Raw genomic sequence first — 14,610 nt, 5'->3', positions numbered from 1 at the left:
GAATCTCTGGCTATTCTGAAGCATTTTCGCTTCCAGATGAATTCTAAAATCAACTGTGTTCAAACAAAACAAAACAGGATCTTTAGGGCAGTGAAAATACTCAGTACGATAGAATAATGGTGGATGCATGTCATTATATATTTGTCCAAACTCACAGAATGTCCAACACCAAGAGTGACCCCCAAAAATAAACTATGGATTGGGGGTGATTATTATGTATCAATGTAGGTTCATTAGTTGTAACAAACGTACCTCCCTGATGGGAGAATACTGATAATGGGGGGGGCTAGTAATGAGTGAAGGCACGGGGTATACAGAAAATCTCTGTACCTTCCTCTCAATTTTGCTGTAAACCTGAAACTGGCTCTTTAAAAAATTAAGTCTTTAAAAAGAAAATAGTTGGAATTTCATTAGGCATTAAATGGCATGTATAGATAATTTTGTAACAGCTAATAGTTTTAAAATAGTGCACTGGCCTGCCCATTCAAAAATAAAGTATTTTTTCCATTTTTCAGGTCTTCCTTTAAGTCCTTCAATAAAGTTTTTATTCTTTTCTTCAATATAAGATTTATACATTTCTTCTCAGTTTGATATTTAAAGTTCCTGTTTCTATTATAAAATGGGGCTTTTTCCTGTTCATTTTCTAAACAGTGCTTCTGTACAGCAAAGACGATTTCCTATGTTGCTCTTATATCCACTCTAAACTCTTATTAAGTTGGGGTTTGGTATCAGAATACTGTCAAATCTTAGAGTGCGGTAATTATTTTTAAATTAAGTCAGCTTAATAATAGTGATATGAAAGTTTTCTGGTAGTAAAGGTCATTTAGACATTTGGTATAAGGTTGCAGCCCTCTCTAGAGAGCTTCAAAATAAAGACAACACATCATTTGCTTGTTTTAGAGCAAGATCTTAACATAAGAGCAGGGAAAGAAAAAATAGATGCCCTCGTCTGGCCCTCCCCACATTATGGTTTAATATTGATTTTTGCTCCCTGAGGCCTGACTCAAGGTCAAGAGAAACACAGTACTCATTTGCACAGATGGACAAGATAAATGTACTTCCCCAAAATGATTGTTAAAGTTTTTAATACTGTTTTCTCCAATGTGATTCTACAGCCTCCAGATAACACTTTTTGCTCAGCTGTAAGCATTTCCTAGGTTTAAAAAAAAAAATCATAAAAAAAAGAATTCTGCTATTTTTAGAGTTGACTCAATGGCTTTCAGTAATTTAGTATCTCAAAAAAGAGGACACAAGTGAACTTATCTGCAAAAGAAACAGACTCACAAACTTATAGTTATCAGGGAGTAAAGGGGGTGGGAAGGGATAAATCAAGAATTCGAAATCTGCACCTCTTGGGGATTGATGGAAATGTTAACTATCTTGTTTATGGTGCTGGTTTCATAGGTGTCTACATCTATCAAAATTCATCAAATTGTACAACTGAAATATGTATAGTTCACTGTACTGTATAGTTTACAATAAAGGTGTTAAAAAATAATAATTTAATACCTCACAATACATAGTACTTCAAATATCCTTATATACATATAAATTGAATTTCATTAACTGCTAAAACCTTACCAATAGTTTAAAGTAACATTTTCTTTTAGGGATAGGAGTTGAGAGTATAAAAATGTTTCAATACTTCTGAAAAAAAATTTTTTTAAGAGTATTAAATTTAACTTTGTGATTATATTTGCCAAATTCTCAAAATAGGTTCAACATAAAAGTGTAGTTCTAGATTGTCTGCAAAAACAATCTACAAAGGATATGAAAAGCTGAACTCAATATTCTAGACGTAAATATTTTCTAAGTTTCTGTGACTGTGAGTTCAAGCACATAAAAATGAATTCTCCTTTGTCTTTACAACAAAGATTGGTTTTAATTGGAAACGGTGGAGCAAAATTTTTCCATCTTGCAGCAGATATTATTACCCAAGTTTCAGAGAAGTCTCAGTAGATCAGCCAGCTTTAATTTACAGAGAAACTTAGCTATGATTTACTTATATAATGAGAGTTGGCACAGAGCTCAACATATGAACGGTGAAATTCCAAGTATTTCCCCCAATCATCTTGTGACATAACTTCATCAAGATTTAAAATTCCATCTGCTTTGTTCCCCAACGGAATACAACCAGGTTCTAGTTAAGAGGAAAGAGGCATACACAATACAGATGTTTTATGAGAAATGTTCCCATTGCTTTTATAAATTGGTTTGCATTAGTGAAAAGCTGTTGTGTGGGAATTACTATGAAAAATGATTCAGAAAAAACAGTAGTTGCTCTTAAAGACCAAAGGAGAACATAAACCCAAAATCATATGCTCTACAACTGGAAAAGTTTCATATGCAAACTATGTTCACTGTCTGGCCCATCTGAAAGGCAGGGTGCTGAAAATCATTAATATACTGTCATTTCACATGAGTCTGGCACGGGTCAAAGAAGATGGTAGGCCTGCTGTGAAAGACTCCATTACTAAGTAGGGAGCTTTGGCTTGGAGACCCTGGCCCTGAAAAAAACAACCCACTGGTGGGCAGCTCCAGCCCAACAGACAGCTCAGGATCTAACTTGATCCTGGAAATTATAAAGGCTTCTAAAGAAGCAAATCACACAGTTTCTAGGACGATTCTCAGTTGAGCCAAAACTGGGGGAAATTTTTTTTGTTTGTTTCTTTAGACAGCTTTTAGAGAACTAAGAGAAGGATACTTTGGCCTCGACCCAGCAGAGGGCGAATGCCCCCCTGGATAGAAATTATGTGAACCAAAATTCTCCATAGTAACAATTCTAATCAATTATTCAAAGCTAGCAGTTGATTTCCTAAGTTTAAGAGCTAACTATGGTCTCCTGTTTCTGTTATTAAAAACTGGTTTCTTCTTTTCTTTGTATCTGCTCATCCAGGCATTAATGAGCAGAGCGGCTCCTAATGGAATCTTAATAGCAACTTTATAAAAAAAAGTCTCTACTTTTAAGGTTAAGTTTGCCATTTTTCAGACTTGGTTTAAGGGAAATAATAATAGAAATTTGTCAAATGTGTCCATATGATCAAAAAGTTTGTAAGTCCACTTACTCTCCTACAGAAACAATAGGTATTAATAATATTACCACAAGGTATGACATGATATTTTGAATTAAAGAGTTAACTATAATTCAGTGATGTTTCAGTAATAAGCATACTTATTCATACTTTAATAGAAATTAAAATTGAAGTGTTATTCACTATACAGTAACTCAGAAAACCAGCCATTCTCCGACTCCGGATTAACATGAGTTTAGAGAGTGAAACGGCACACTGCAGGTAAATAATCCACACTAACATTTTTTTATTGTGCAGGAGAGGTAGATAATCTGTAGTTTTTCTAGCAAGAGAAACAGACCACTGAGTGGTAGCCCAAATAACCTTAGAGAAATTTATCACACGGAACACAACAGAGTCACAATGACCACATCTGCCCCAGAACTCTACAAACAGGAATGAAATCCAAGCCAAACTAAGTAGCTCTCATCATAATGAAAACCAACTAGCTGCCTGGCATTGAGTGGGGAAACACCTGTTAGGGGGCAAATTTGATACTCAAAAGATGAGGACCAGCCAGCCTGCAGTTGGTCAGACATATAAAATGCAATCGCGTGTGGGAAAAGGGAAAAAAGGCTTTCTAGAAACCAAATTCCTGGACACACCTGCTCTCCCTCGATGTCTGTAACTCTGCCTCTGGATCTGAATGACCTGTTAAAATCAGGAAACTTACAAGTCTTCTGGGAAAGGATTTGGTTCAAAACCCAAACTCCACTTTCAAAGTCACTTCCCAGAATAAGGCTCAGAAATACATTAGGGTCTCTCAGCCTCTAGGATGCTGTCTGCTTGAACCTGCGTCACTTCTCTGACCCCTTCCCCAGGCAGTGACATCTGCTCCCCAGAGTGACAGGGCCTTGCTGGCCCAAGCGCACCATGCTTGCTCAGCTCAAGTCCATCTCAGACACATACCTGTTTCCTTCTTGCTTCCCTTTCCTCCCTCTCGGCTCTTCTTCAGCACGGCCTTTAACATTTTCAACACTCTTGCTTCTAAAGGGAAAAGAAGGGGAGCAGAGAGGAATTGAGGATTATGAATTGGAACGTAACTTGCATAGTGACACAAAAGGTAACTTCAAGCAAACAGATCGCTTGGGATAATAAAGGTGCCTTGAGTTTTACATTAACTTTCTATGAATAAACTAAGATGGGGAACTAAATAAAATGCTGAAGACACAAGGAGTGTTTTATAACTTTTAATGAAGTGATCAGAAGTTCACCGTCTTGTTATAAACGTTTAAAAAAAAACCACAACAGTGCATTCTCAACATTCCACATCTAATTAAGGTTATGAGGCTAAATCTGGACACGTTACTGTAAGATGTCTGGCACAGGAATGTGGGTCTTCCAGCCCCCGTGCATCAAAAGAAAATATTAAGACAGAACCAAAAAGATAATGGTTAAGAAGGAAGCTACATGGTTAAAGGCATGTTTTACAGGTGCTACTGATTATACAACCATAAGGAAAACATTTTGGAAGGTTATCAGAAGGAAACATTCCTTATAAACATTTGCAAAACAAATACAGTGGGAACACATTTCAACCCTGATGTCAGGGGGTCTGATCAAACAGCACACACTGCAATGGGTTTTTACCACATATAGTTAGGACTTTTGGGGAGGGGAGGGGTAAGTAGAATAGGCCTGTGGCTGAATCCTTTAAAGCAAGCTGTATTTTTAAGCAGGGTTGTACTGAGCACATAAAAACAACACAATGGCCCAGGCCTAAGGTGAAACACAAAACCACCCCTACAGCAAGAGCCAGACAAAAGGCCCATTATTTCATCATTTAGTCAGCCTCCTTTAGCTCTCTCTTCCCTCCGCTAACTCAGATGAGATGGCTAGACAACCCCAAACAGTAACCAAGGCAGGTGTGTTGTGTTACCCATCACACCCTGTTAACGCACTAAGGGGAGGCAGGTAGAAGGAAAGAGGCTTGCTCCCAAAGAGAGAGAAGAGAAGGGATGACTCCTCTGTAGAAAATCCTGCCTTGTTAGCACCAGTGCTTACAATGGCCTCAGTATCACACCCCACACAAGCACTCAACCCCAGGGTGAAGCTGAGGTTCTGTGGGGACCACTGAGAAGGAGGAAGAGTCCCAAAGTGCTGCCATTCACAACACAAGCACACAGGGTGACCTTTCTTATCATCGGGTCCAGGCCTGTATTTATTTTTCCAAGCTCTTTGTTTTCCTGATGAAGGCACAGAGACCCTAGGAGGCTGACTTGCCCAAGGGTCATGCAGCTAATTAACAGCAGGGCCGGAATCCCCACCTGCAGACTCCCAGCTAGGGTCCTCCTTCTCCCACTGCACCCGCCTCTCTGCTCAGAGCAATGAAAGCTTTGGCCAACAGCAATCAAACAAACAAACAAAATTAACAACAAACCAACCAACCTGAAAGATCCTAGGAAGAAAATATCTTAAGCAGAATTTGGAGAAAGCCATAATGACGTTTATTAGGGTTAAACCATCTTGCAAGCAGGTCTTTACACACAAAGGGGGCATGGCTTACAACCTAATTCTTTTTAAAAATGCTACTTGAATGGACCACCGTGAAAAGACTAAGGTTTCACCTAAAGGACAAGCAGTGAATCTGGAAGAGGGTCACAGTGTGCTTCCAGAGGGAAACTGTGGAAACACAAATTTCTCCTGACAGTCATGTTTGAAAGAAACAATGCAAAATGTCGTGGCATAAAAAATGGTAGGCAAAATTAAATAAGAAAGAAAGAGATGCCCGGTAAGCACAGACATTTTCTTCTCCAAATAAAATCAATCAACTGTCAAGATCTGTCGTTTAGTAAAGACTACATACTTAGGAAATAAGACAAAAGAAAATATCGATGGAACCGTGCCCTCAGAGCTTGGCCAAGGTCCTTAGGAAACTTTTCCAAAGCCCCAAGTTTCCCTGGATCACTGACCAGCTCAGGCCCCCCCATGGCGGTGAGGCTGCCTCTGATTAATCACCCCTTCACCACCAATCCACAACAGCTCTCCCATGCCACTTGGACTGTGTGTCCCAAAGGGCAAGGACTGGTAGACACTGACTTGGGCATCTCGGCCCACACACCTTCTGCGCCTATTTTGGGGAGCTCAGCTGTTTTCAGGATGGTCACATCTTCCACAGCTTCTTCACTTGAGACCACTGATATCAGATATCTGGTGTAATTTTTTTTCCCAGTTCTTGCTTCCTCCCTAAATAGTAACTCAAAGGAAAGAGCTTCAATTTATATTCTAAAAGCTATTCAAAATGCAACCTGGAGAAACTTTAATTGATCATACCCAAGTGCAAAAGTTAAGGAACTCTCCCCCTCCTCCCCCATGCCCATACACACACAAGCTGGAAAGGAAAGGACTGCTCCCAGTGAGCTAAATTCTGAAAGTAACATAGATCAGAGTAGAGCTATGCAAAGTCACCTGGTAGTCCTGATCAGCTGTAGCCTAGAAGACTAACGCGAACTCGATATTCATCCACAGACCTAAAGACTATGCCCATCTGAAAGGGGTTGGTCAGAAAGAGCGACTACAGTAATAAGCTGGTGGGGCCAACATGGACAGTCTAGTCCAGAGAAGATTACCTGGCATACCTGATGGTATCTATGGACCCATAAATACATAACCCCCACATCCACTGGGAAACAGACCATCAGGCTATGGGACCCAGTGCTTTTAAACACTGGCATCGTCACTACCTTCCTCCTTCTGATCCTGTTCTCACTGAGCAGTGCCTCATAATTTGGCTTTCTTAGCCTAACAACAGTAGGGGAAAGTGTGCTGGTCTAGTCAACCCAACACAATTGCCTAGCTTGTTGACAGATACGATTCTGGGAATAAATTAATAAACCACTGTTCTGGCTTTAAACAACAGCTCTCATGAGCTTTGTTAAAGGGAGACACTGCCAAGTACCATCCATTTAAGACATGAGTTTCTGATCCCAGTTTGAGTACCAAAAGGAAGATGGTGGTAAATTCATAAATGTAACCACCACCGTGAAGCAGTCTTATGGGGGCAGCCGCAGGCTCTCCCTGAACAGTACCTTCTACATCATCAGACACACGTCCCTTCCAGTAGCAATTTCAACTACTGTCATTTTTTTCCTCCCAAAAGGGTGAACAGTGACCCACTAAAGAAGTGAACCAAACAGAAATGATGTAAAACAGCCTCCAGTTACAGTAATTCAGACCCAAAGGATTAAATGGTAACACATGGAAAAGAAACTCCCAGAAGCTATAAGTTCCTACCTGAGAACCGTATGTGTGGAAGGAAGTACTTATGGATAAGTATGATAGGATAAGACAAGAAATATTATCCTTTTTCACCTTCAATATTGCACTATAGATCAAAAGGCAGAGGTATAATTCAAATAAATACTGACCAAGCTAGAATCCCTCAATTTCTGCCCCATAAAGCCAGACTGAGCCTCTGTCACAGCAAGGAGTACAAACATGGATAAATTTAAATACTTAAAAATAAATCTTTGAAAAAGTAGACAACTTCAGCTCTCATTTCTTTAAATGATGTATTTCTGAGGAAAAAAGACCAGCCTCTAGGTTACAACAACTGAAATTATCTAACGGGAGAAAATTTCCTATAATGTTCATTTATCAGAAAATAAAATGACTATATGACATTACCTTTAGGTCAATGACCTGCAGTCACCTAAATTTCCTTATCTTTCTAATATCATTCAACATCTAAGGTTCCCAAATGCCATAGACTCTTCCTTTTAAAACCCCTAAAAGTTAAATCAACTATGAAGCTTAATTTTACTTCTCAGATTTCTCTTTTAACACATGAACTCCTTGGGGATCTAGGCACAGTGTCTCCATGTTATGTGTTACATAAGCATTCTGCACAGCAATTACAACGGTATATAAAATATAACAAAAGTTATCCTAGGTTAAATAGCGAGATGATTTCAAAACAAGACAAAATGTACCGCAGTTTGCAATCCCACTGACAGTATCATAAGCATGACCACCTTGTCTGAAATCACAGGATTACACCAGCCTTAAAACTTTCCTCTCCCGGAGTGCCACAACGCCTGCTTACACAATCTCAAGCCGAATCGGTGCGCTGAAGGCAGGGGCTGTTTATTCTTTAATAGATACAAACAGAAGCCGGAACACAGCCTTTGCACCCACTCTGTTCTCAGTATTTGTTGACAGATTTAACTAGGCTGCAATGAACACACATGAGAGATTTCCTCCAAGTCAAGCAATTAACCCACATTTATAGCAGTTTATAAATTCCAAGGAACATTCCTATATATTCTCATTTGCAAGGAATCCAAGAAAACTCAGTTAAATTCACGAGGTATTTGGGAGGAAAATGCTGCATTTCATAATATCCCTTCATGTGCACATCTGAATTAGCCTTAATATCAAAATATAAGAAAAGTTATAATAAAATAACTGTCCAGTTATCCTGGACACCTAAACACACACTCTGGGCTCACTCCATTGGAAGGAGCTTCTCCCATCAAACCACCCATGTGGCCTCAAAGCAAAGCTGTCTCAGAAGGTGCCTCCTTTCTTTTACCAACATAAATAAAGCCAGAGCAGCAATATTTACAAGTGAAACACTGGAAAGTAAGGGGCACATGATCATGAAGAAATTTTTATTTCCGAGAAGAGAGATATCAAAGACATCCTCAATTTTAGGGGCTCAAAAATTTCTCAACCCTGCAAGATCCAAGACCCCCCTACGCAATAGCCATGTCTTCTCTATCACTGCCTTTGGAACTTTCCTTCGCACTGGCAACCTTTAATGTTTATCAAAAGAAAGGAAATGGGTGGTGGTGATTAAGGGGGTAGTGTCTGAAGCAGCCTACGGGATAAATAATACAGAAGAGAGCAAACAGGGGAAAACAAAGCAGACTAGAGACCACCAAAGGAAACAAAGAGCTCTGTTAGAGGGGGCACTGGCTGTCACTGAAATTCATGGAAAAGTGGGCTATAAAAGCTTCCTGAAAGCAAGGGACGTATCTTGACATTCTTTTAAAGATCCCAGGAGGCTGGGAAAAACCAACCCTTGATGAATACTTGAAATTCCAGGAGGTCTCGCTCACATTTTTACCCCCTGTAGTAGAAAAAGCCTAGGAATAGGAGACCTGGTCCCAGCACTGTGACTGGGAACAACTCCCTGAACTTTCTGAGGATTCAGATGCTCCAACCAGAAACGCTGGGGGAGAGGAGAATGGGTTACCAATCAAGAAACCAGAAAGCAATTGTGATAAGTAAAGATGCAGCCCTTGGTTTTGCTTAACATGCAGAGCTGGAAGACGGCATCATCTGACTGTAATTTATCCCCTAAGACACACAGGCCCAAGCGTTTAGTCTTCTTTATTCAAAGCCATTCTACAAACTGTACTTCTCATTCTGCTGTTCTTTTCCTTATAGGTAGGTTTGTCTTAGGCAAAATGACATTGGATTTGAGTATGAGTTATTAAAAAGCACAGTAAATTAGCGGTCACAACCAATGGGAATTTAAAAGAATTCTGGGCATGAGGTTTAAACTCAAATGTTTAAGTTCTGCTGCAAAAAATTAAATGGAAACTCCCTCTTAGACTGTTGAAAGATATACAAATTGTTTTGAGAAGTGTCTTAAAAAATCTGACTCTCCTAAGCGAGGATTTCAAATTACTGAAGAATTACTATACACAAGTTTGTTTAAAGAAATTTTCATTTTGATAACTACTTGGCAAAAAAAAAAAAAAAAAAGAGAGAAATTTCACTTTTGGAAGAAAATATTAAGAAGCTACTCGCTTCTGGCTACAAGAGCCATTTTTCTATATTATAAAGGGATTTGTTCAATTCAACTTCTAACACTGTCTCCTCCATAACGCCCTCCCAGGCCATCATAGTCAAAAGATATCTTTAATTCCACATCCCACTTTGTACTGACAAATGGTTATCAATTAAATCACAGTGAAAAATGTGAACTGTACAAATCCCCATGGCACCTAGCAATGTACCTTATATTCATTCAACAGACATGAAGTAAATCTCTTTAAATAAATGACTATTAGGATTGTTATGGAGGGGAAATAAAGATCAATGGCAGTTCTCTCCCACAAGGGGTTTGGACTAATAATGTCAGAATTCTTTTGGTACTGAGTACTAATTTCCAAGTTTAAGGTCAGCAGTACCTGGCTTATCGACAATAAACAGCACATTTCCATGGCAGGGTCTGTTCTGTCATCAGGCCCTCGGGAGCACTGGCTACAGTCAGGTTTTATTTTGGTATTTCAAACATGCGTACAGAAGAGATAAGTACAATAACAGAAAAGCCAAAACCTGAAATCAATACATTCCCCCTCCAACCAGGAAGGGCTCAGATAGGGAAACAACTGAGGGCAGCGTTCCTAGTAAAAATCACAACGCCTCCCAGGCCAATGGCTCTCATTCAGGAATGAGCACCGGTCTTGCAGGAAGTCCCTACTCATTTAGAAGCTGTCTTCACCCAGAAGCTCCCCAACCAAGCACCCGCCTCCCAACCTAACAGTAGGGTACTACCTAATGACAAGACAAAATAAATGTGACATTACCATCACCACCACCATCCAGATACTCACAGATTACTTAATCTATTAGAGAAAGCAAAGGCATTTCACAAGCCCACTTCAAAACCCACCTCAAAAGCTCTTCCTCTTAGAAGCCTTCCTAGCCTTATTTTAATTGCTTACCGGCCTGCTTCCTCCACTAGGCTGTGTGTCAGGATGGTCAGACCCTGCCCCACTCTACCACCCCCAGAACAGTATGCCATCTCACTTCAGTATCAGCAGATACATTGGGGAGGAACATAATCTTAATCCGTCTGTAATTGTCAAAGGGAATAGCTGTACCTCAAAACAGATTGCCAGCCTTTAATAAATTTAAATTTAATATCCTCCTTTAAAATGCAAGACTGTGAGTATGGAAGGAACTTGTCCTGACTCTTCTGGGCCAGCAAGTGGCAGAGTCAGGGTCACAACCTGATCTTCCAATTAAAGAATGAGCAGTGGGCCAGTGGTTGCAGGTTTTTCATTCTACACACATTCCTAAGTATCTACTCTGTGCCAAGCAAAGAGGGACACAAAGTACAAAGTATAATATGATGGAAGAGTAAGATAACAATGTCGGCAAACATGGGCAGAAAGCTACAAGTCCATACCTCCGTTTTCTCTATAAAGTAAAACTAAGGTATGAGAGGAGCAGAAAAGGTTCAGAACAGCCCATGTAGAAGGAAGGCAAGCCCAAAGATTGAAAGGACAGGGGGAGGATACAGCTCAAGTGGAAGGGAGCACACATGCTAGGCATGCCCTGGGTTCAATCCCCAGTACCTCCATTAAAAAAAAAATTAAATAAACCTCCAACTTCCCCACCCACCAAAAAGATAGCTGAACAGTTCTGATTACCAAACTGAGGTTGCAGACAAAGACTTGGCGTCCAACTATGAAAGTGCGCAATTCCATCCTCCAATGCTCAGCCCCAAGAAAAACCACCCACAGGACAAGAGGCTTGATCAGCAACTGCGTATCCACAGCACAGGTGCAATGAGAGTGGCAGGGGTGCTCATACAAGAACACTCAGAGTGGCATGCCGTGGGGTCGAGGCTGGACAGGAGGGGAGTGGAGCCCAGACAGGTATGACAGCCAGAGAGAACACAGGCAGTGTCGCCAAGAGATCAAAGGGCAGATACAGCTGGACTAAATGAATGAAGAACCTGAAAAAGAGTCTGCCTGATGGTTTTAAATGAATTTTAAATTTTGGGATGCGGAACAATTCCAGACAATGTTAAAGCCCATACGACAGCCAACAGCATGGCTTGATAAAGTAGAACGTCCTCAAGTGAGGGTTGTTGAAAACAAAGAAGTCAAGGAACTTGATTCTTGGTCTGGGGAGGGGCCATTCAGATGCTTACTGCAGTAACAGAGGCAGGATTTGGGGGATCAACCTCAACCCTAACAGCTAGGATTTACTAAGTGTTTACTAAGTGTCGGGTAAGCAGAGAGTTTTGCATTCATATATAACCTCATTTTATCGTCAAAAAAAAATCATCTATGGGAGGCTTAGAGAGATTAACAACTTCCCCAAGGTTGCACGATCCATAAAGTGAAGCTGGGACCTGAACCCAGGTCTGATTTGAAAGCTCAGGCTATGAGTGACAACCTCCAAAGTCTCCAATGAATTGGGGTGGGGGTGGGGGTTGGAAATGACCAGGAGAACACAGAATATGAGCCTCAAGAACAAGGTGGTCTTTGTATGAAGGTGAAAGTATGGTTGTCATGGATCCAGCTGAGGACAGCTGGGACAAAGCCAACTCTGGGCCACAGTGGCCATGAGGCCAAAAGCTCATGGAGGACCACCTAGGGTTTGAATACGAACCACAGTCTTTGCATGTGGTCCCATCCTTTCCCACACAGCTTCTGTGGAGGACGTGACCAGGGTCACAGGATGCTCCCCTGTGTGAAGTTTACAGCAACTGGAGACCCAAGTCCCAATCCTCATACAGCAGTTCCCTCTGAAACAACCAGCCTCTGATTACAACCTCTTCTGTTTCCTTCTCCCTCCTGTTAAGTTCTCCATTTCTGTCATCCAACAGAGCTATGGACCCCAACTCACAATGAGCACCTTCTTGATGGGTAACAATTACAGTTCCCTAACTAAAGGCAGCAGGCGTTATGTTTACAAAATGACCTTACTTCTCCTTTCACGGACCCGTCTGTCTAATGGGAACACTGCTCTGCTCCTGTTTGACAGGACAGTATCGAGTCTCTTCAGCCTTCAGGTGCTGTCACTGTAAGGGAGAAGCTGTATTTCTTGTTCACAGGACCACTGTGATCACAGTAGCTGACAGACCATCACTACAGATGGTAAAAGCGCTCCTCCGAGGCGTCTACGGCATGGGTTGACAATAAGGCTTTAGGATGAAGAAGAGACTCTCAAGACATGTCAGAAAGTCCATTTTTCAAAAAGTGTTAAAAGGTATTCAATCAATCAATGCCAGCCAAATGAAGCCTGCTATTATAAATCTAAAGAAATTAAATTTTTCAAGTTGCACTGCATCTGGCCTCAAAGTGAAAAAGGTCAGACAACTTCAAAGATGCCTCATGAAAGGCAGCTATTCATTCCACAAAGATCTCTTGCGGACGGAGCAGACACATGGATCTTTCACTTAAAGCCCCGGAATACAAGACGTCAAAATCCCTCCTCCGCTTCTGTCAGTCACTTGCTATGATGCTCTGAACGAGGTTGTAACCTCCCCAGGCCCTAATTTCATTAAGTTAGGAGTTCTCAATACCCATGTACTTTTTTTTTTTCTTTTTAAAGTCCCCCAGGTGATTCTGATATGCAGCCAGCAACATGTATTTAGCACTAATCATATTCTGGGCCTCCTCTAAGCATATATATATACACACACACACACATACACATATGGAGATGTATTAAATTGTATGTATTATCTATATATGGAGAGGGAGAGAGAGAGACATCTAATCCTCACAACCGCTCTCCGTAGAAGGTACTATTAATATCTCCATTCTTTGAAGGCACAAAGAGGCTGTGATTTGCCAAGGGTCACATAGCTCACGAGGGTCCATCCAAGCAGTTTGGCTCCAGAATCTGACCATGCAGTCAGTCTGTGCCTACATTTTTGGATTAAAAAGAGAAACTGGCTTCCAGGGACTTGGTGAGGTGGTGAAACAGACAAAACTGTCAAATGAGGAAGAAAAACCATCTTTGGTTACACATATATACACACACACATACACCTCTACCTCCAGAGCAGCATTCCAAGCCTCAATTCTAGCCTGAAAAAAGAGAACCTACTTCTATTGAGAGACACCTACTGTCCACTCCCCCTCCAGCTCTGCTAGGCAACCAACTTTTAGAGTTATTTCCAAATACAGTGTTGTCAGTGGATGTGATCCAGAGGTGTCATGCAACTAAACAGACACAACAAAATGAGCGAGCTCTTTAATGCATGAGCTCACAGGGGAGAACACTGAGAGATGGGCCATATCCCCAAGGAGGATGATTATCTGGGGCAGGGACCTCTGTGTCACAGGAGCAATGCTTCCCTATTCCTAACACTTACCCAGATATTAGGGGCTTCATTATTCAAGAGAAGCGCAAAAAAGAAATCACCCGATTTCTCACTAGAATGAATTGCATGAAGCTTCTTAAAAGGTGATGGGTGGTGGCAAAAGGAATGACCCGGCACCCAAGCTTTCCTTCCCTGGCCAGTTTTACACAGTCCAATCAAGTAATATGATTTTAACCTCGGGCTTCAAGTTCTAAAATCAATCAGGGTCTGCCTGCAGGGATAACGCAGTGGAGGCTAAATCCAGTGCATACGAGCCACAAAGCAGCGTCTCTTCGCTCAGCTAACGCAAATATAGCAACACGTGGATCACTACGCTCTTATCCGAGATTTCTAAGGGAAACCATTCCCAGCCATAAACATTTGGTTGTAGCAAGCAGTTTCCAAGTGGGACTGCCACAGGGGCCCATGAGAAAGGTCACATGGGATTGGGCAGTGGCTTTATTTTTCAATCCACTC

The 14,610-nt window shown here is 41.1% G+C and overlaps 1 protein-coding gene across 7 annotated transcripts in view; it reads right to left on the bottom strand.

Annotated features, from left to right (window-relative positions):
* TANC1 (tetratricopeptide repeat, ankyrin repeat and coiled-coil containing 1) overlaps positions 1-14,610 on the bottom strand; it is a 206,615-nt gene that overhangs the window by 135,009 nt on the left and 56,996 nt on the right. For all 7 annotated transcript variants that reach the window (XM_064484816.1, XM_064484813.1, XM_031451472.2 and 4 more), the window contains exon 3: positions 3,981-4,058. In XM_064484816.1, coding sequence (XP_064340886.1) covers positions 3,981-4,041 — 61 coding nt within the window. In that variant the 5' untranslated portion in view covers positions 4,042-4,058. The remainder of the gene's footprint in view (positions 1-3,980; positions 4,059-14,610) is intronic.

This window comes from Camelus dromedarius, chromosome 4 (assembly GCF_036321535.1).
Source record: "Camelus dromedarius isolate mCamDro1 chromosome 4, mCamDro1.pat, whole genome shotgun sequence".
Taxonomy (NCBI): Eukaryota; Metazoa; Chordata; class Mammalia; order Artiodactyla; family Camelidae; genus Camelus; species Camelus dromedarius.
Note: the sequence above shows the minus strand (reverse complement) of the source record. Positions and strands in the feature narration are given on the sequence as shown.